Source organism: Eumetopias jubatus, unplaced genomic scaffold (genome assembly GCF_037043125.1).
Source record: "Eumetopias jubatus isolate StellerSeaLion01/CBP00866 unplaced genomic scaffold, mEumJub1_p1.0 scaffold_14, whole genome shotgun sequence".
NCBI lineage: Eukaryota > Metazoa > Chordata > Mammalia > Carnivora > Otariidae > Eumetopias > Eumetopias jubatus.
In genome coordinates this window covers 23,715,247-23,737,889 of record NW_028274820.1, presented here as the reverse complement: position 1 = coordinate 23,737,889, position 22,643 = coordinate 23,715,247, and the positions used below count along the sequence as shown (strand labels likewise).

General features: G+C 38.8%; 1 protein-coding gene and 1 long non-coding RNA gene across 3 annotated transcripts in view; one reads left to right on the top strand and one right to left on the bottom strand.

The window, feature by feature from the left end:
• The window catches only part of PTPN12 (protein tyrosine phosphatase non-receptor type 12), an 87,680-nt gene extending 66,640 nt beyond the window's left edge, over window positions 1–21,040 (bottom strand). For both annotated transcript variants that reach the window (XM_028120483.2, XM_028120491.2), the window contains exon 1: window positions 20,897–21,040. In XM_028120483.2, coding sequence (XP_027976284.1) covers window positions 20,897–20,995 — 99 coding nt within the window. In that variant the 5' untranslated portion in view covers window positions 20,996–21,040. The remainder of the gene's footprint in view (window positions 1–20,896) is intronic.
• Window positions 4,654–12,658, top strand: LOC114222143 (uncharacterized). The gene is made up of 4 exons (XR_003611879.2): window positions 4,654–4,844; window positions 11,517–11,624; window positions 11,762–11,898; window positions 12,224–12,658. It is a non-coding gene; the product is annotated as an uncharacterized LOC114222143 (long non-coding RNA).
• Window positions 21,041–22,643: the final 1,603 nt, after the last annotated feature.

Sequence of the window (22,643 nt, the reverse complement as noted above, 5' to 3'; positions counted from 1 at the left end):
TGGCTCCCTGTTTGTGGGGAGGCTGCTTCTCCTTCTCCCCCCCTTTCATGCTCTCTCTCAAGTAAATAAAATCTTAAAAAAAAAAAAACTCTTCTTATAAAGCATTCTATGACCTAACAGTATGTAATTTTTCCCTTTTAGGAATCCTCATTGCACAAAAATGTGAATATACTTAATGCCACTGACCTATACACTTTTTCTTCTTTAAAGATTTTATTTATTTATTTGAGAGGGAGCATGAGGGAGAGAGAGCACATGAGAAGGGGGAGGGTCAGAGGGAGAAGCAGACTCCCTGCTGAGCAGGGAGCCTGATGCGGGACTCGATCCCAGGACTCCAGGATCATGACCTGAGCCGAATGCAGTCGCTTAACCAACTGAGCCACCCAGGCGCCCTGACCTATACACTTTTAAAAATGGTTAAAATGGGTAAACCTGATGTACATTTTACCACAATTTTAAAAAGTTACCAAAAAAGAAAAAGAATCCTTATGGCACTGTGTCCCATAGTATTGTGCTCAGTTTTGCATTAGTTATTCGTGTACATCATTATTTCCCCATCTCTACTGAAAATTCCCTGAGGAAAAAGATCATATATATATATATATATAATATATAGGAAAGGGAATAGAATTTAAATGGGTTGAATTTGCCAAAAAACTCAGAATAACTCATTCTCTTTGAAATGAAGCAAATTTAGGATAATTCTACAATTCATCCCAATTCTGATGTGATTAAGAAATACAGAGGTGACCATTTAACATGTTTTTATAACTTCAGTAGATGAAAAGGAGCCTATTAGCCTTACTTTTACATACTAAATTAGTGCTAAACTCACTTTCAATGGAGTTTTGGTTCAATGAAGCTGTTACACTGATAAAAGAGACTTTAAAAACATTATCATTATCCTCATTATACCATTAAATATTATTTATCAAAATATATACTAACTAGTAGAGTATATATGAACAGAAATGGCTTTGATTGGTAAGTTTGCAGAGAGGAAGCCACCTCCCACTCCCACCTGTGATTAAAAATGGTTAACATGTAGCATGTAAAAAAAATTCCATGTTAAAAGCTACGGGACACTAACATGTTCAATCTATACTCAAGCGTATTTAAGGTAAAGGATTCTGACAGATAGCTGACAGCCAGCAGATATGTTAAATTCTAAGGTGTCAGGCAACCACTTATTTTATTTATTTTTTTAATATGATCCAGCTTGGGTTTTATTTCTACCAATATAGTCACAAAGTAATTTTGAATATTTTTTTACAGGCCAAAGTACCCAGGGCCTATGAAAATCATATGTGACTGTGTTAGTTTCCTGGGGCATCTCTTAACAAAGTACCACAAACTGAGTGACTTAAACAGTAGGAATGTATTTTCTCACGGTTCTGGAGCCCAGAAGTTTGAGATGATGGTCTGAGCAGGGGTGGGTGGCAACCACTTATTTTAAAGGTTCTGCCAGTCACTCTCTCTCTCTCTCAAATTAGGAATGGATGATCATGCTGCTGGTGCCAACAAGTGCAGTGAAAGAGGCAATAAAATATAATAGTTAATAGCATAAGTTTTATAGTTGGAATAATTCTGCCACTTACTACCCATGTGACCTTGGGCAAGTTCAGATTCCTCATCTGCAAAAATAGGACTTGGATTAGTCTGAGGATCCAATATAATGGACCTGGTGACATTTCTTGCAGAGTTCATTATATAAACAAGATATATAGCATTTAATATATACACATCATTATTTGTGTTATCTGATAAACACATTTTGTAAGTACATTATAACGATTTATTTAACAAGACTCACTAAGCACCTATCATGTAGCCATTGACTAGGTACCAGAAGTATAAAGACAAAACAGATCCAGGCCACTGGATCTCAGAATCTCTGAATCTGGATCTCTGCTCACTGAAGTCCTTACAAGCTAGTAACAGAAACAGAAAATAAATATACAATTGCAATATGATATGGAGAATAATAATAGAGATAGATGCAAAGTGCCATGGGAGCAAATAGATGCAAAGTGCCATGGGAGCAAAAAAGGAGAAAGGGTAAATATGTTACACCTTTACTCTGTCGAACTCGGATATTTACTTCATCAACAGTTTTCTGCGATATCATACGCTACCATCTAATGATTACCACTGACTGATGCACCTTAAAATGGAAAAGTTGTGCGTGGCATTACCTACTATTTGAGCTCTACTGCTCCCAATGCCCTTACCATGCTGAAGGACAACTTTGGTATCCACATCCTCAACCATAAAATGGCCATAATATCTTGCTCATCGGGTTGTAGTGAGAAATATGAGAGTTCATTAAGCACAAACTGACACCACCTCAACACCTGTAGGGTTTTAAAATCACTTCCTTGATTTCATAATCTATGGGCTTTAAAGTCAGCTCTGGTTGCAATGGATGACCATCTTGCTTTAGTGGCAGAATGCAATGTAAACAGCAGGACAACATTTGCAGCAGAGGGTAGAAATGGGAGAAGAAGGGACCCAGGGTTTAGAGAAGAGAGAGTAATAAACTACATCAATAGACCTGTCATCACTCCCTTCCCATTTCTCTTTTCCCTAAAATGACTATGGCAGGTTTACCTTTTAGGACAACTCATATGTATGATAGGATTTCACAAACATGGTAATTCTCCCACCGCTTTAAAAAGCAAAATAAAATCTATTCTTACCTATTAACAACTGCCTAAAACTCCCTTAATATCATCTATTTCTCAAAAAAAAAATTTAATGCAAACTTGTCACACCCTCTTTTGACAAGGTCACCCATGACTCCTAATCACCAATCCACATTTAAATTCAAATTCTTTTTGAAAATCCTCAACCCATTTGGCCTCTACACTACCCCCCAGGTTCTGTTCCTAAATCTCTAGCAAGCACTGAGAGTTTATCAACCTCAAGAAGACACTTAAGTGTCTCTCATGTTCTGTATTATTCTCAGTATATATTACCTCAGAAACCTCATCTTCTTCCATGAGTTCAATAATTACCCATACACAAAAAAATTAGAGATCTGTAGGGGAAACCATGACACTGACCTGGTATCTACATTCACCTCAAACTCAATACATCTTCACTTGAACTCAGTAGTACCCAACTCTTCAAATTCACCTTTCCTCCTGTATTCTCTATCTCACCACTATCACTCAGTGTCCAACTTAGCTGAGTTCTTCCTCACTTTCTAATATGACCAAGTCTTGTGAATGCTACCTAGGAAATGCCTTCCAAATTCATCCCTTTTCCTCATATTCACTGTCATTATCTTCAGGCCCTCCTGCTTCAACTACTAGAACAGCTTTAAGTGGTCTCTCGTTCAGTCCTTAACCTTCTACATTTTATTCTCCACATAACCAAGGTGGTCCTGTTAAAGTTAACATCATACCTAAGAGTAAAACCCCAAAGGTTCTCATCTTACTGAGAGTAAAAGCCATTCTTACAATGACCTACAAGAACCTAGACAGTTGGACTAACTCCCTACCCTACCACAAATAGAGTACTCTCTTCATCACCTATTCTGCCCAAGCACAATGGCTTCCTTCAACACTTTTTTTTTAAAGATTTTATTTATTTATTTGAGAGAGAGAGAATGAGAGATAGGAGCACGAGAGTGAAGAGGGTCAGAGGGAGAAGCAGACTCCCCGCTGAGCAGGGAGCCCAATGCGGGACTCGATCCCGGGACTCCAGGATCATGACCTGAGCCGAAGGCAGTCGCCCAACCAACTGAGCCACCCAGGCGCCCTCCTTCAACACTCTTAACTCAGGTCCATGGGCAGTTAATGCTCTGTCTGGAATGCTCTCCTCGCAGATAACTGCATTTCAAGTTTTGGTTCAACGTCTTAACCACCTTTTGTAATATCGCCTATACCTGTCATATGGTAAATTGATCATATTAAAAGCCTATTTTTCATCCTTCCCTGCATTAAAATCACATGTGACTCTGCAGTTCTTTTGACTTAAAGGATGAAATCTATTTCCCCACCCCTTGAAGTGGAGATGGCATTGTAATTCGCCTTGGTCAACAGAAAATGATGGAAGTGACAATGTGCCAGTTCCAAGACTAGATAGGTCTTGTGTATTTTTCCCCTCACCTGCACCTCTGCAACAGCCACCTGCCACATCCGGTAGCCTACTGGGGAATGAGAAACACGCAGAGAAGGGACAGGCAATTCTAGTTGTCCCGGCCACAGCCAGGCTGGACGTGCTGACAGCAAGCCAACCCCCAGAAACACTTCGAATGAACCCAGTCAAGATCGGCAAAACTGTTTAGCTGACAACCAATAGCACATAAAAATATTTATTATATGCCACTAAGGTTTGTGTTGTTATACAACACCACAGTGGTGATAACTGATATATTCTACTCCTTTTTTTTCTTACTGTTTTACTATTCTCCATGGCATTTAATATCTGACCTAGTTACATTTACTTGTTTATTAGGTTATTCTCTGACTCTTGCCAATAGAATGGAAGTTCCATGAGGAGTTCTAGTCTTCAGAGTCTGGAATAAACCTGGCACACAGTAGGTTTTCAGTAACTATTAAATGAATAAAGATAAGCATGATGGCTTAAAACCAGATTTGTATCTAGGTATCTTTGTCAGGTATCTTTTTTAGGATTTTATTTATTTGAGAGCAAGAGCACCCACAAGCAGGGGGAGGGGCAGCGGGAGAAGGAGAAACAGGCTCCCCACGGAGCACAAAACCCAGAGCCCGGAGACCATCTGCAGCCCAGAGCCCGTCTGGAGCCCGTCCTGGAGATCATGACCCCAGCCAAAGTCAGATGCTCAACTGACTGAGCCACCCAGGCGCCCCTGTCAGGTATCTTTTTAATCTAGGGAAGCCATTAAACTCAGAGCCAGTCTTTCAAACACTATTTCACAAAGTGTTAAAATCAAGATTTTTTTACAAAATACTGTAATTTTACTGAATATACTTTGTCATTAGTAAATATTTTTTAAATTTATGAATATTATTTGTATAGGCTTTATCTCATCCCATTCTATTTTTTACATGTATTTATAATAAATTTTAGCATAGTTGTGTAAGTATGTAATTTATAAATTAATGAAACTATATTAAGAAGGTACATGCTTAAAAATTTTTACTGTGATCCAAAGTTGAGAGATCACTGGCTTAGAGGATAAAGTCAAAACTCCCAAATTACTATCAATGATATCATCAGATAATTCCATCAGATACATTATTTTTTTCTCTATCATCAAAGAGGTCCAAAAGAAAAAAAGAGCAAGGGGTTGCCTTTTCCCTTCACGTTTATTTTACTTCTCACTTAATGTCCTTAATCATTCATTTCTAACTATCATTTATTTCGAATAACATCTAACACTATATTATGTCCTTTATTCATATTATTACTAATTCTCACACTGCAAAATATTCCTGTTTTATGAATAAGGAAACTCAGATTGTGAGTAGCTTAAATAACTTACTCAAAATTACATAGATATGTAAGTAATGGCTAAGTTTAATCCAGATAAAACTGTTGTGATCTACATTTGCTGGAGTATCTATAATATAACTTAACACTTGACACTCAAATTGCTAAAATCAAATAGATCACAAAGATATGCTACTACTTCTGTCTGGTCTTTTCTTTCTTGACATCTACACATTCCTTCCTTGACCTTCTATAATTAAATTCCCTCCCACCAGTATAAAGATTATTTTTCTTAGTTTTCTTAGTTACAACATATCTTAAAGATGAAACAGTGACAATTTATGTATCAATTCAATCCAGTTCTATGTTAAAATAAAATTTTCTAAACAAGAAAAATAATAAATGGTACGATAATTCTAGAAATACTTGAAAATATTAGATATGGCATAAACATATAGTTTGCAACCAATATATGGCTTATAAATAATATAAAAACTGGCATGTAATAAAAAGATAACAGAAAATTAAGTGTATTGGTTAAACATTTATCCTATACTTCTAGGTTATATTAAGTTACATTTTCCAAAAATACTTTAAAAATAGATTAATCTGTTAGTCATCACAAGAATGTAGAGTATGAGAAAATAATCAGTACTTTATTATTCTTTGAGACTCTTTAGCAACATTAAAGTAATCCATAGTCACTATAGTCAGTTTTACAAGATTAGTAAGATTCCTTCTTACTTCTAAATATTCAAGTATTCAGTTATATTTCCCATAGGACCTACCAGGGTAAAAAATAGAAAGTATGCTGCATCTGAGCCACTATTAGCGGAGACAAACTTAGAGGTAGGTAAAAAAAATAAATAAATAAAATAAATGATGCTTCAACATCAAGGCAAGGACTTAAAAAAAGAAAAAGATAGTGAACAGTGCTGAATGCTAAACACACTACTATACAAACACACTACTATAAAGAATCTACCAGATGTGTCCAGATGTGAGGCAACCATAGTAAATGCAATTTTGGCAAAATGGTAGACCTTGAAATCAAATTACAATGGGGGGTTAAAGGAATGAAGAAGAGGCTGAAGATGTGGGGTTAGCCAATGCCTAACTAATTATCAACCAAGAAAGGAAATAATAGTTTCTATGAACGTTGACTTTCACTAATAAAAATTTTTTGTTTCAAGCTTTAGAACCATTAAAATACCCATCCTCTTTACTTTTCCAAAAATGACAAAACCAAAGCATCTGGTATATTAAGCATTAAAACCATATTTCTCTTACTTTAATAATCTTCTATTATCCATATTGTAAATTAAATAAGAAAAACTTATTTTGAACATCTAATAATGCCAGTGAATAGGTTTAGTGATAAATGCTTGAACATATCCAGTAACTTCAGTTACAGAATCCTATTATTGATACCCATCTACTCTATGTTCCTCCTTGGCATTTATGTATAAACTATTTACAGTATTAAAAGTAAAGAATTACAGAGGTGTCTGGGTGCCTCAATCGGTAGAGTATGTGTATGACTCCTGATGTCAGAATTGTGGGTTCAAGCCCCACGTTAGGAGTAGGACTTATTTAAAAAAAAAAAAAAAGTAAAGAATTACAAACATTAGGCATAAATAACAGGAAATTTCTAAATTACACAGTACATCCTGATCTATTTCTAACACTCATTTCCAACACACACTAACAAATCTTAGGCACACACAGGTCAATGGACAGAGTAGACAGAGAAAAGATGAGTAGACACAGGGCGTCGGAGAGCGGCACAGACGCAAGCAGATACACAGGGCCGGCACAGTGACAGCAAGGCAAGTGTACTACGATACTTAATTCTGTATGCGATTTGGGAACTAAGAGAGCTATGGATGCAAAACCTACAGTGAAGAACATATATTGGTCTTTCAGATAGTGATGTACTTCGGATTTATAGTCAAGGAGTGAACAAAGAATGACTAGATACAATATTTCAATAAAATTGATCTTTAGAATAACATTTACTTACAAAAAGGTAATGTTCTGGTTCCTCATTTTAACACTGAAGAAATATAATTTAAATTTTAGATACCATAAATATGCAGCTTATAGACTACCTTTTTTTTTAAAGATTTTATTTATTTATTTATCAGAGAGAGAGAGAGAGCGTGCGCGCACAAGCAGGGGGAGCGGCAGGCAGAGGGAGAAGCAGGCTCCCCGCTGAGCAGGGGGCCCGATGCGGGACTTGATCCCAGGACTCTGGCAGCCGCTTAACTGACTGAGCCACCCAGGCGTCCAGCTTACAGACTATCTTTAGTTTTCACACAGATGAACACTTGTCTGATGTTTAAAATGTACTGGGTATGTGAAATAATGCTCTACCAGAGGCAACACCATATTCTCTCAAGTCATAAGGACTCTTTATGCTTCTTTTCCCCTTCTCTGAAAGAAAGTGGGTAGAAGTTTATTTGGGGCTAAAACCTTAATAGTTAACAAAAATTTTTTTTTCAGTTTTGCTTCACGGATTTTTGTACTAGGTACTCTTCAGACTGCTGCCTAGTGAACTATCATTCTCTTTCCCTAAGAAAAGTCCCTTCCCTTACATACACCTAAACAAGCTCCCTACCTTGGTCACCTCACACAATACTCCTCTCACTGGCAAGTTGACGGATTCTTTGAGGAATGTGAAAATGAGATTGAGCAACTCTAGTCTTTCTGATCTCTTACCCTAAACTGAAATAAAGTAAGACAGGTTAGACACCAAAAGGGATGCTTTTTTCAGAATATGCAGTCCCAAACAGTGAAAGCCAAAATGCAAAGAGAAGAATAAAGCAAGTGCAAAGAAGCAAAGACAAGTATCCAAACAGCCCTGGAGACACATACAAACTGATAAATTGTAGAAAGGGGCTGTGAAGAAAAAAGGCAAGATTATAGACAGCTCTCCATTTCTTGATTCCTGTGCTTCAAGCAGCTCAAGGGCAGTATTCTATTACAATAATTTTTTTTTCCACTTAAGCTAGTTTGGAAGTAGGCCACAAACAAAAATCTATACCAACAAAGAATTGTTCTGTATTTCTCATGTCCCACTTTTTTTTACTGACTTTCTTCCTAAATAGTAAGAATGCAACTGTTGGCCTAGGCAACACCATGTCATAGAAAAAGCATCTGCTTTTATAACTTGGGACAAACTCCACTCTGTCAACTTCTAATTGTAAAACCTGCAACAAGCTCCTTTTTAATTTTTAAACAGTTTTAATGTTTCTTTTAACATCAAAGGGTCTATAACTTATGAGTAAATTCATAGTACATAACATGAGAAGAAGGTATCCAGAAAAACTATTCTTCACATGTTGGTGTCATGGACTCCAGAACTCCTTTCATTTCTTACTTTGGTTCTGGTCCCAAACATGTAGTCTCAAAACCTCTTGAGTTATCTTATGCAAAACTCACATTTGCTAAGAAATCCAAACTAAGCAAGAGGTCTATCACTATAAATAATATGTGTAGGTCCTAAAGATTTTTTTAATGTAATTTTTTTACAGGGCACTTTTAACAGGAGCCAATTAAAAACCCTAACCTAACCATCTAAGAACTATATAAAGAGTTCTTTATATAGTTCTCTATAAAAAACTATTTTATATATTTGAGATAAAGTAAAATTACCAGATTTAAGGAATATTTTTAAAATATATTAATATTAAATATTTATTTATATTAATTATAAATATTAATATTTAAAAAGAAAACTAATAGTGCTTACAAACACACAGAGATAAGAATTTTGGGTTTTATTTATTTATATTTAGATTTTATTTATTTATTTGACAGAGAGATAGCGAGAGAGGGAACACAAGCAGGGGGAGTGGGAGAGGGAGAAGCAGGCTTCCCGCCGAGCGGGGAGCCCAATGCGGGGAGCCCGATGCAGGGCTCAATCCCAGGACCCTGGGATCATGACCTGAGCCGAAGGCAGATGCTTAAAGACTGAGCCACCCAGGCGCCCCAGCGCTATTAGTTTTCTATATTTGAAATGCCTTTTATGCTAGTCCATCTGACAAACTCTTCCTTCAAGAGTCAGCTCAAATGTGGTCTCTTGCTGAAACGGTCCATATCCTCCCTCTAAGGTTTAAACCTTGAATACACTTCCATTGGACTAGTAAGACATCTTGAATTACTATTGAGTACCTTGTATACACTATGTTAGTAGCTTTATATACAAACTATTTTGATCTTGGTCCATCCAAGTAGGTATTATACCCACAATTTCCCCAGATAACCTGTTTATAATCATAGCACAGCCAGGATAAAAATTCTGGTGTGGCTCCAAACCTTGCTATCTTTCTACTAGCCTGGAAGGTCTAAGGTTTTTGCAACCCAAGCCCCTTGAGAATCTAAGAGCTATGAACCTTCTCTACCCCACCCCCCGCAATGGGCTTATACACAAAATATTATGTATGATTTGAAAAGGTTCACAGATCCCCTGAAGCTCATCCAATGCCTCCAGGAAAACTTCTGCTGCTTCTCACAAGTCTGTTCACAGTTGGTAAACTTCTTGAGGAAAATGTCATATTTTCAATTGCCAATTCTACACACATTACCTAGGGCATAGTGGCCACTCCAGGAATATCTTATGTATGAACAGTGGATGGCAAGAATCATGGAAAGATGACAGGGATACAATACAGGGATTTTTGCATTCCTTCAGAGCCTACCAGGGTAGCTATTCAAATGTTGTTAAATAGCTTTTCAAATGCAGATTACATCAAAGAACAGTTATTACAAGAAATAAAGATTAGCATGTAATGTAGCATATATCCCAAAGCCTCTGAGATTAACATGATCCACATTCCACATTCTCTAGGAAAAACTCTGAGGGACCAACTACTTATATCCGCCATAAACCAGTTCATAGACATTATAATATACAAATGGAAACAAGACTTTTGTGTATTTCATAGAGAAGGAGATAATTGTCAGGGTTTGACTGCATTAATCTAAAAATTTTTTTAGAATCTAAAGAACCTAAGAATCTAAAAATTACTACAGGATAAAAAAATAAAAATAAAAATACTACAGGAAATATGAAATGTTGGAAGCGGAGTTCAACTTTAGAAAGTAATTTAAGGTGTAGAATAACTGCATACCACTGGACTTACATTAGGCAAATCTTGAACTCAAATCTAATGCAAGGCTTTTTTCCATGATGTTAAAAATCAAATTTTACAATGGAAATATTATTACAATAGAGATATTATTAATAGACATATGATTATGATGAGATATTACAATGGAGAAGTTCTTAAGATAAACTGGGCTAAAATATTTACCCTAGAAAGTGAGAATTACATTTTTGCTTTTGAGTTTGGAGTGAACGTGGTAAAGTCATTCTAAATTTTTAATTTTTTTTTTTAAGATTTTATTTATTCATTTGAGACAGAGAGATACAGAGAGAGAGCATGAGCAGGGAGAGAGGCAGAGGGAGAGAGAGAAGCAGATGCCCCGCCGAGCCAGGAGCCCAACACTGGGCTTGATCCCAGGACTGGGAGATCATGACCTGGGCCAAAGGCAGCTACTTAACCATCTGAGCCATCCAGGCACCCCAATTTTTAGTGTTTTGATCTTCAAAGTACTGGTCTCTAAGGAAAGTTTTCTAAGAAATGGAAAAAGTATGTTTAATAGTACAACCACAGATAGGATTTCATTCATTCAGTGGGTATGCTCAAGAACAAGAAATAGCTTACTCTAGAGGGAAGGGGATATATACGGCAGAGTACAGGAGTTTAACACTGCAAAGGTAATGTGAGACTATGTTAAGAAGGCTCTGGAATGCCAAGCTAAGAAGTGTAGACTTTATCCTATTGGGCTGTGATTCTAAACTAGGGCAAAAGTTACAAAATTGGGAGAGTAGGAGAAAGGGAAATTGGGAAGACAGCATATAATTACAATTTGAAAATGAGCAGAGCTTGGATCTGATGCTTTGATTTGGCTTAGCCATTGAAAATTCTAATAATTTTAATGGTCACCAAAGGGAGCCTTGAGTTGTTTTTGAACTTACATTTTTTTTTTTATAAAAAATAAAACCATGTTTCTTTCTTTCTTTGTAGGCTCCACACTGGGCATGGAGCCTGATTTGGGGCGTGAACTCACAAACCATGAGATGGAGACCTGAGCTGAGATCAAGAGTTATGAAGCTTATCAACTGAGCCACCCAGGTACCCCAAAAATAAAACCGTGTTTCCAATACAGTACTACATAAACATATTAAAGAAAATAGAACTAAGCAGCAACACAGGGACTAAAATTCATATATCCTGATTTTACAACCAGTATGCTTTCTATTATCCCACAGATGCCAACACTTGAAAATGGTATTTTAGGAAAGTGAGTATGATATGTGGAATGGATTGGATGAGGCAAGAAACTAGAGGCAAGAAGAGAACAACAGCTATTGCTGTAATCACTCCCAAGACACCCACAAGTTACAAGGTACCACTATTTCTGAAGGAATGCCATTAACATGATATCTGGATTTTATTAATGAAATCTAAAATCAAAAGTTAAAAGTAGATATTTTATTAAAATTAATATTCTAAGATAATGGTCCCCAAGTAGGATTCACGGGGTGGGGGGGATATGTAAGTAGTTACTTTAGGTGGTTCCCTGAATCCTTACACATACCAACCAGTGTCCAGAGAAAAACATGTACTATTTTTCATATTTATGCAGAAGATATTACAATTAATAAAACCCTATTAATCTAAAAGTTTTCCTGAATGCAGTCCAGTACTTCACCTCGTATTTTCTTTTTCAGTGGATACTGAAAATACAACCACATTGTGTAAGCACACACAGAAGTGTATATGCAGAGAAGGGGGAAAAGCAGTTCTCATGCTCATCTAAGAAGACAAGCTCCTTGGGCCATTTGAAGAATCCACCTGAAGAATAAATCTCTTACAGTTTTAAGCTCACTACAATTTCTGCTCATGCAATGGCCATTAATGCCTATTAAGTGCCAGGCACTATAATAAGCAATGAGGATACAGAAATAATTAAGTCCCAGTTGCTGGCCCTGGAGGCTCTCTGTCGGGGAAGTCAGAAATGTAAATGTTTATGAATCTAATGAACTGAGTGCTATAGAAACATAGAAGTGTTTAATATATAAACAAAAAATTTCTAATCTATCTAAATGTTAATGTCGTACTTTCAGTTTCAAACTGTCAAAAAACTTTTTCAAACTAAATGTCAAATATTGAAGGAAAAAAACTAACAGTATTCTAAAAGTAAATACATAGAATAAAACATTCTTGAGAGTTAACACTTTTAAATTTGTACTATGCTGTCTCTGGTAAGTCATGTGGGGAGAGTTACTTAAAAGTTTACTTCCACTTGCAAAGTTAGTTAGAATCAAAGTATGTTTGGATAGATAACCCATCAAAGGATGGATAAGAAACTAAACCAGTCGCAAATGTAAAAACAGAAAATATTTCTTATCACTCTAGGTTTGAAAGACACATTAAACATACAGCACTATTTATATAAACTTACTAAGATATTTTAAAAACCTACAAGCCAACCACAAGATACCTTTCACCCCGCTAGGATGGCTATAATCAAAAAGAAGACAAGTGTTAGTGAAGATGTATGTAGAGAAATTGGTGGGAATGTAAAATGTGAACTCCAGTCTAGCAGTTGCTCAAAAAGTTCAATGGTTACCGTATCACTCATTAATTCTACTCCTAGGTATATACCCAAGATAAAGGAAAACATATATCCTAACAAAAACGTGCACATAAATGTTCATAGTAGCATTATTCATAAAATACAAAATATTCTATTTTATGTATTATATACAAAGAAAGTATTACAAAAAGTGGAAACAACTCAAATGTCCATCAATGGATGAACAAAATGTGGTATATCCATACAATGGATTATTATGTAGTCATAAAAAGAAATGAAATATTTTTGATTCCAGCAACACATGATGAACCCTGAAAATGTTATATTAAGTCAAAGAACTCAGTCACAAAACACCACTTATTGTATGATTCCATTTATATGAGGCAAATCTATGGAAGGTAGATCAGTGGTTGCCTAGGGCTGGGGGGTAGGAAAGGGAGGAAGAATGACTGCTAATGGGCATGAGCTGTCTTTTGGAGTGATAAAAATTGATAATGATGACTGCACAATTTTGTGAATATACTAAAAACTATTAAATTATACAGCTTGAATGAATTTTATGGTAGGTCAATTACCTCTCAAAAAAACTGTTATTGATTTTTAAAATACCTACAAGCCACAATATTAAACAGTTTAACAAAGAAAAATTTTATACTTATTTAGGCTGTGCAGCATAAAATCTTCCAGGTTTCCCGTCTTTCCTCCCTCCTTTTTTCTAAGATTTCAAACCCAGAATTCAAATAAAAAACTTCAGAGATCTCATTTAACCAAAAGACAAGTTCTTGTTATCTTTTACAATTATATTTAAACAGCAATCATTTCACAAAAGAGGACATACGTGTAGTTAAGAAACATGGAAAATATTGCACCTATCTTTTCTTAAAAAAAGAAAAGCAGCGTGTGGGAAGGGAGCTCTCCTTCAATCTGTCTTCCTCTGGTTTCTACCATCTACTTTCAGAATGTTAAATGTAAATGTTAAGAATTTATACCCATTTTACCTATTTTCTCCTCAATCAACTATAATCTAAATTCTTCCCATATCCCACCCAAACCACTTTTTGTGGTCACCAAATCAGTCCTACTTGGCAAATAGAATGGGTACGTTCTCAACCTCACCTTACCAATCCTCCAGAAGTATTTAATTTTGCTAACTACTCCTTTCCTGAAACTCTCCCAGGCTTTTCTGACATCCTCTGGGTTCCCTTTCCTCCTCTCTGAGCACACCTTCTCAGGGACAGTCACTGGCTCCTCCTTTTTGGGCTGCTCTTTAAATGTTGCTGCTCTCCAACCTAAAGCTGGTCACTCTGTATTGTCTGAATAAACTTACTTGCTCCCACGCTTTCAACTACCTCTTACGTGATTATATGATGACTTCCAAATTTTTAACTATATCTTGTCAGCTCTCTTGAGCTCTATATTTCTACTCAATATCTCAGGCACCTCAGTTTATCACATTTAAAACTAAACTAATTCTCTTCTACCTTGAAATTTCCTCCAACCATCTTCTGCTTGGTTCCCTCTACTCCTTTCTCCTCCTGCACTCTGAACCATACCAAATGGTATCTTCTAACTTGGGTGATAGTACACCAAACTAGGAACCTCGGAGTCATACTGTAAATATTCCTTTCTCCTTGACTACCCACGTCTACTGAATCATTGAAACTTCTTTCTTAATCCTTATCAGATCCTATATATACTCTATATTCTGCTGTCTTATAAGTTCAGGCCCTCATCTCACTTCTTATATTTTAACAGCTTCCAAAATGCTCTCCTTCATCACTAATTCCATCCTTAATACTGCCACCAAAATCAATTATCTACAACACAAATCTGTCAAATGACTGCTTACTCTTCTTAAAACATACAGTGGCTCTCTAAAGACCCATAGTAGTGATTCTTAGCTTTTCTACTAGAACCTATCTGAATGATAGAAGTGAAGACTCATACTAAAGCAGACTGAGGCAGGAGGTAGGAGTGAGTGGTTGGAGGTGGGGAAACACTGCTAGAATGTTCAGTTACTATGTATTTTCTTAATACCTGCCTGCTGTCCAGGTGACTCTAAGAGTTGTAGTATAGAACTCTTCAAAATTACTGGTATTGAGCTAGTGAATAAATTGTACCATAGATGCAAGAACTTCCACAATCTAACCCCTACAAACTTTCTCAGCATCATCATTAACGCTTACCATGCATTACTTCACTGGTTATCAAAGTATGGTTCAGGGACAGCCTGCCCCTTGACCATTTCAGAGAGTCCATGAAGTTAAAACTCTTTTCCTGATACTAAGTTGTGTTTCCTCACCTGCAAATGTGAGAACACAGAGACCTTAACACAGTAATTTTTAAAAATTATTTTCATTCTCTTAGGAGTGTACACTGGAGTTTTCTAGAGTACATGGCATGTCATGCTATGTGAAATGTAACATTGCAACCATATGAATGAAGCAGATATGAGAACCCAGTTCTCTATTAAGCCAGACATTAAAGAAATTTGAAAAAATATAAAAATGTTTCTTCTCAGTAATTACTACTTTTTGTTTTGAATAATTATCATATAGTTAATACAGAATGGGTTTATTATTACCTTAAAGTGGATTATTTTTAAAAAATATTTGTTTTAATTTGTAGTACAGTAAATAAACGAAAGCTTTCTGGGGCCCTCAATAATTTTTAAGAATGTAAAGGACTCCTGAAACCAAAAGGTGTTAATCGCTGTGTTATAGCTGATTATCTACCACTCCCCTAAACATGTTCAACTTTATTTTTTTTAAAAGATATATTTATTTATTAGAGAGAGAGAGTGTGCTCACTCAAGTGTGCATGTGGAGGGAGGGGCAGTCTCCAGCAGACTCCATGCTGAGCCCGACACAGGGCTTGATTCCTGGGCCCATGAGATCATGACCTAAGCCAAAACCAAGAGTCCAACACTCCACTGACTGAGCCACCAAGGCATCCCAAACATGTTCAACTCTAAAACCTCCATCCCTTTGCATGGTGATGCACCCTCCACCACTAGCCTAGTTTCAGCCAGGTCCCAAAGGACCTGAGATGTACCCTGGAGAAACAGAACAAAAAGAACAGAAGTTTTGGGGTATCTAGCTGGCTCAATTGGAGGAGCATGGGACTCTTAATCTCCGGGTTGTGAGTCAAAGCCCATGTCGGATACAGAGATTACTGAAATAAATAAACTTAAAAAAAAGAAAAGAGGTTTTAAAGTCAAGCAGAATACTTCTCAGAGTATGCTTCCTCATGTGTAAAATGCAGGTTATATCTACCTCATAAATTGTTGACATGTTAAGTAAGACAGGGTGTAGAGTATCTGGCACAGTGTTTAATATATAAAAGGGATGAAAAATATTAATTTCTTTTCTACTTAAAATAATTTGTAAAGTCACTAACATTAGTGTAGTAAAATGAAAACCGCCTAACAATTATTTAATCATAACAAAGCAAACAGACTGGTTGTTTTGAACAGTTCTGTCAGGATTACTATTTGTAGAACAGATGGTTTTATATAATAAATTCCTTGAAATGGATAACTTCTATGGTAGTTCTTGGGTACCTTTGATAGATAAAAATTAAGTTCAGATCACGTTAAAACATCAAAGTTATTTTAAATAGCATTTTAACATAGGATGCATCACTTGCTATTATACCTCAGTTCAGCTTTAGAAAAATGTCCTTAAATACTCTCCTCCCAATATTTCACAAAAAAGTACAAGAATTCACACCTCTGCTACATCCTATTTTTTAAATACTCCACTGAATTCACTCATAATATTTTTATTTTCACCTTCAGAAATGGAGAGAGAACTGGTTTGTAAGCTGAAACTGCTGTATTTACTTGTAGCTTAAGTGTCATCTTTTATGATTTTTTTAATATACAAGCGTTAAATGTAAATTAGATAAACTTCAGCCTGATCAAAAGAAATCTACTTCTTGTTTCAGTGTTTTAGACATTATAAATCTTTATTTATTTATTTGCTTACTTATTTTTAAGTAGGCTCCATACACAGCATGGAGCTCAACAGGGGGCTTGAACTCATGACCCTGACATCAAGACTCGAGCTGAGATCAAGAGTTGGCCACCTAACCGACTGAGCCAACCAGGAGCCCCTAGACATTATAAAGCTTTAAAAAGCACAAGAGAAGGACTGAAAACAAAAGCCCAGATACCTCTTTCCTTCTATGTCTAGTTATCTGTAACTGACTACCTAAATCAGCTCTATGAGTCTACACAGACCTTTGCACAAAATGTTAGATGATGACCCTAAATATCAGTCCCATACCTCAGCCCTGTGAAGTATGTAGCATTTTTCTTCCTTAAAAGACGAGAGAAATCAGTTATACTATTTTCTTCTAAGTGGCCTGCCCAAAGTCAAACAGCTAGACCATGAAAGAGATGGCGTAAAACCCAGGTCTGTCAAACATGAATACACACTACTCTACTGTATACATTTGCTTGTCATGATCACTGTCTGCCATCTTGTAAAGAAGACTTAAAGTCAAGATAGTTGAAATTGAGTTCTGGATCTGCCACAAATCAGATGTTTAACCTTCAACATGTAAGTAATCATCTTGATGCTGTAATCTACACCATCTCAGTATCTTAGTTTTCTACTCTTTAGGGGCGGGCTGGGGAGGATGCAACACACCAAGGCCAAGAATAGACAACTCACTGACTAGTTAATGACAGGTGGAAATTTTTCTGTCCTTATTAGTCATCAAAAATTTCAAATTAATACAAGATACCATTTTCCAACCATCAAGATCAAGATAATTAAATGAACACTCATTCATTACTGACAGTTGTATAAACAGATACAACTTCTTCAAAAAGTTATTTATAAACATGTATTAAATGTTTATATCCTTTTACCTAGTACTTCCACTACTGGAAGATATCTTATGCAACAATCCAAAATAAGGAAGGTTTACGCATAAGTGTTCAATACAGAATTATAATATGTAATAGAAAAAAAATGGCCTAACCATTCAACCACAAGGAAATGGTTAAGCTATAAAATAGTTGCCAGGTGAAATATTATATAGCCACTGAAATTATTTTTACAAATGAAAAACACTTATCAAAATGTTAAGTTAAAAAAAAAACCCAACAATATAAAATGAAATATATAGCATGGTCACACAGATGCATTAAAAACATTAACAGAAACTGCCTTTGGGTGATGGGACTAGAAAGGCAGGATCCAACAATGGGAGGAACACAGTCTGCATGTCCACTCCACTTTCCTAAGAGTAAGGCATTATTAATTATTTTTCTATAATCTCCAAATTTGAAATAATGAACACTAGTACTTCATAACTGAATAGGATTATCATAGCTAGATTACTTCTAAGACTCAGTTCTAAAATGCTAAAATTTAAAAATGCATTTTTGATCCACAGGAGAATTTAAAAATAACAGAACACTTAGAATTATTAGCTGATCTTCTAATCTCTTTCCATGGCAGAGGGGACATGGTTTCCCTCCAGCCTTCCAGTCAAGGGAAAAAGCAGCACCATCTATCAGTCTTAATTATAGCTATTGCTTATCAAGTCATGGAATAAAAAAAGCAGGCACTATAAAAGAACAGCCTTAGTCATCAAATTTCGAATGTAGAATCACCTAGCTATCTGTAGTTTTTATGGAAGAAAAGAGAAACTCATTCAGTACTTCAGAAATGAACTCTCCAACAGGAATCCCTGACTCATCCCCAAAGCATGAACCCCAAGGCTACTTCCCCAGTACAGAAGTTCAGAGACTGGGCACCTGTCCTGATGGCCTTCATCACCAAACAATGCTCTTCCCTGAGAGGATATGCCCAGGGATAACAAGATGACTAGCATGCAAACTAGAAGACACCAAGGACCACACCATCTCTTCTTCCGTTACCAAAATAAGACTGTAAAAGCCTGTTTTAAACTTTTAAACTATCCTAAGTAAATATTTTCTATTTGCTAAAAAGTAGTAACAAGGGGACTCCATCCAATTACTGTTAAGTGCCTATCCAAGGGATACCAACACAATAAAAATTCTCACTAGTAAGAAGAGAAAATATCCTCTTTTCTTTACCTTCCTTGGATCAAAAATTAATTTTTCAAAAATACACAGGCTAAATATCAACAGAAAATGTTTACAATAAGGCAGATTATTTTATCTATATTTTTCCATTTTCAAAAGATACGAAATCTTACTCCTATCCTCTATTATTGGTCTAGGAAGGCGGGAATCACAAAGCTCAACAATACTATTATAATACTGTATAAGGTCAATGATCTATTTTATAAGCTGTTAACAATTTTAATGCTAAAGCTTTACTACATCCTAGTCTCTTTAAAATGTGAAAAAGTATTTCAGGGCTAAAAGTCATTTCACCTGCACCTTGTAAACAATTAAACCGTACTTTGAAACAAAACTAGCCAATGTTTGCTGCTCTTTCATTTTCATCGACATTAACTGTGTATCCTTTTTACAATCAAGAACTTCGGAATTAAGTGATATTATTGGAGGTGTATCTTGTCCAGGAGCAAAATTTTCCCTAGCTTATTTCCCATTCCCAAACCCCGCCAAGGCTAAGGAGCAACCACTTCCCAAAGTCCCACTTCCTTTTCCATTCCCCAGACCTCCAGAGTTTCCAACGCCCCAGTCTTGCGCAATATCCGTAGGAGCCGCAGCCGCAACCACCGCCTCCCAAGCCGAGAAACAACCCTGAAGGGAACATTGTCCAGCAGAAAAATAAAAGGTGGGGGGGGGGGGCATGTAGGAAGTCGACTTCTGGTCCCACGCCTTTGGATCTGACCCCCTCACGAGTGATGTATCTAGAGCAATTTCACGAACAAGACTTTTAACCTCCTCTCCAGCCGGTCTGCCCAAGCAGAGGGCGGAAAGGGGCGGGGGGGAGGCTGAGAAGGTTATCTCCCAGTTCAGGGCTTCGGCCCGTTTCGTTGCCTCCGCCCCACCAGGACTATTGTTCCCAAGTTCCCCACCCCCACCCCGGATAGGAAGTGATAGTCACATCCCCTCCGCCTTCCACAATATCCCCTACGGAGTCCGAAGTAGGCTTCCTTCTGGATAACCAAACCCTCCACACACACACTTACCCCCTCTAACCTAAAGTCATGATGACCCCAACGCCATCTCAAACCTGAGTCTCAAGAGACACGAGATGGGACGGGGGTAAATGGAATTGGGCAAGCCACGGGATTCCCTACGGACAATCCTTTCCCAAGCCTTGGAGATAATAACTACGAACCCCAAAACGGCAAGAACTCCTACCTTGCCCACTTCTGAGACCAGCTTGAGCAAAGGGACCCCACGAGTTAATGCTAACCTCAACACCCCCATTCCTCCATCAGCCGCGATCTGCTCTCCTCCCTGAGCAGGCACCTGGCCTCGACCCTACAAGGAGGGGCAGGCTGGATAAGGAGTGGGGGGTGAAGAGACGAGTCCCCCCGCCCCGGGTCTGCACCTCAGTCGCCTCCGGCTCCCGGCCCAAGAAACAATAGGTGGTCGCGGGCGGCAGTGCAGAGTGCGGGCTCGGTCGGGGCCGCTCCCTTCGCTCCCCCGGCGTCCGCGGAAGGGGCCGCGAAAGCGTGAGGGGAGGAAGGGTGGCCGAGGGACGGAGGCTGTCTCACCTCCTGCCCGCCTCCAAGACCACCCGGCCCTAGGAGTTGGTGCGCGCCCCCTCCGCCCCTCTCCTCACAGCCGCACACAAAGCGCTGGCGGCCCCGGCCGGCCGGGCGAGGCGGTGGTGGGCTTCGGTGCCAGCAAGAACAGGCGACAGCAAGGGGAACGACTCACCATGAAGTCTCGGGCGAAGTTGTCCTCCCCATTGTGGTCCGGACTCTTCATGGCCTGTACCCTCTGGATAAATTTCCTCAGGATCTCCACTTGCTCCATCCTCCCGCGTCCCCCCGGCTGCGGTGGCTGGCCCCCCCGCCGCCGCCCGCCCGCCCGGCGCAGAGCCCGCTCAGTCTTCCCCAGCTCGCTTCCCCAGCCCTTCCCCTCCCTCCCGACCCCCGCCAAGCCTCGCCGCTCCCTGCTCCTTTCCCACCGCCTAAGGCGGCGGCAGCGGAGACACCGGCCCGGCTCCCGACCCCACAACTTCCAGGAGCAGCCGCCGTTCTCCCACAGTACGAGGCAAGCCGCTGCGGCTAGCGCCAACCCCAACCCCCAGCTTGCTCCATCCTCCTTCCCCGCCCTCCTCCTCTTTCGTTGGAGACGCCGCCACCGCCTCAGGAACAGGGCTCTCCGCTCGCCCTGCCCCCCCCCCTTCCCGGTTCCTCCTTCACCCCCCCCCACTAGCAGCCGCAGCCGCCTCTCCCCACGGGCGCGGCCCCGCCGCCACCCCGACGCGCGGCCCCGTGCTGTGGCTCCGCCCCAGGCGCTGGGACGCCCGATCCGCCCCCTCCCAACTCGCCTCTGGACCACTCCCCCAAGCCCGCCCCGCTGGTCCCAGCCCCTCTCCGAGTGGCTGGAAGGCTCTTGGCTGTCGTCTGGGCGACTTGACTCTACTTCCGGGGCGTGGTCCCGCCCGGGCTGTAAGTAGATCTGAGGAGGTCTGGAAGGAGGGAATTCGCCTCTGAGCAGGGGTAAACCCTAGTCAGTCGCATAAGATTTTAGAAGGAACTTGCGGGCTCACAGCCTACTAATGGGAAAAGCATATTTTTAGAGCGCTTCCGCGCCGCCCACGGCTGTGGGCTGGGACTACAAGTCCCGGCCTGCGGGAATCCAGGAGCGGGGGCGGGAGAGGGCTGTGGTGGGAAAGAGAGGCATGCTGGGAACTGTAGTTGTGTCACCTCCGCGTTCACCGCAGGTATGTCTTCATCTTACTAGTGGTTTGGTGACTGTTGACGGCAAGTAGACCTTGCCACTTTGGGGAATGGCTACGGCCAAGAAAAATGAAACATTTCTTGAGTGAAAGGACTTTTGCAAATTCATCTAAACCCTGGCGAGTGAGCGCCTAGGATTTGGAGTGAATCCTAATACCTACCACGCATGTGGCGAGGGCTCAGTGTTTGCTGAATGAAAGGGAATTTGTCGTCTTGCGCTTAGATTCGCAGCCCTTCAGAAGTGACTTTTCTCCATAGAATGGACATTATAAATCTTTATACATCTTTGCAAATCTTCTAGTAATCAGAGAATATGTTTTAATCGAATTCACAATTTTACAAAAAAAGCATTTGTCTAAGGTCCCCCCAGCATATTCTTAGCAGAGACAAAACTAGAACTCAAATCTTATTGCTTTCAGTACAGCACTTATATTGCCTCTCACTAAGGAAGGTAAAGATGTGGTAATGTGACAGAAGTGAAGGATTTGATCCGTGGACTTCTCTTAGTCCCTTATACCCACAAAAAACATTTTTTACAGATAAGCTGGGGAATCTGGTTGAATAGGAAACATAAGTGGTAGCCCTCTCTTCCCAGATGAATGTTTAGAACCGCTGTGGGATTTAATGATAAATTCCTTGAAGAAAATAGGTAGATACAAATTTTTTCCTCTTTGTTTCAAAGAACAATATTTCTCTTTAAAATAATAACAACTAAT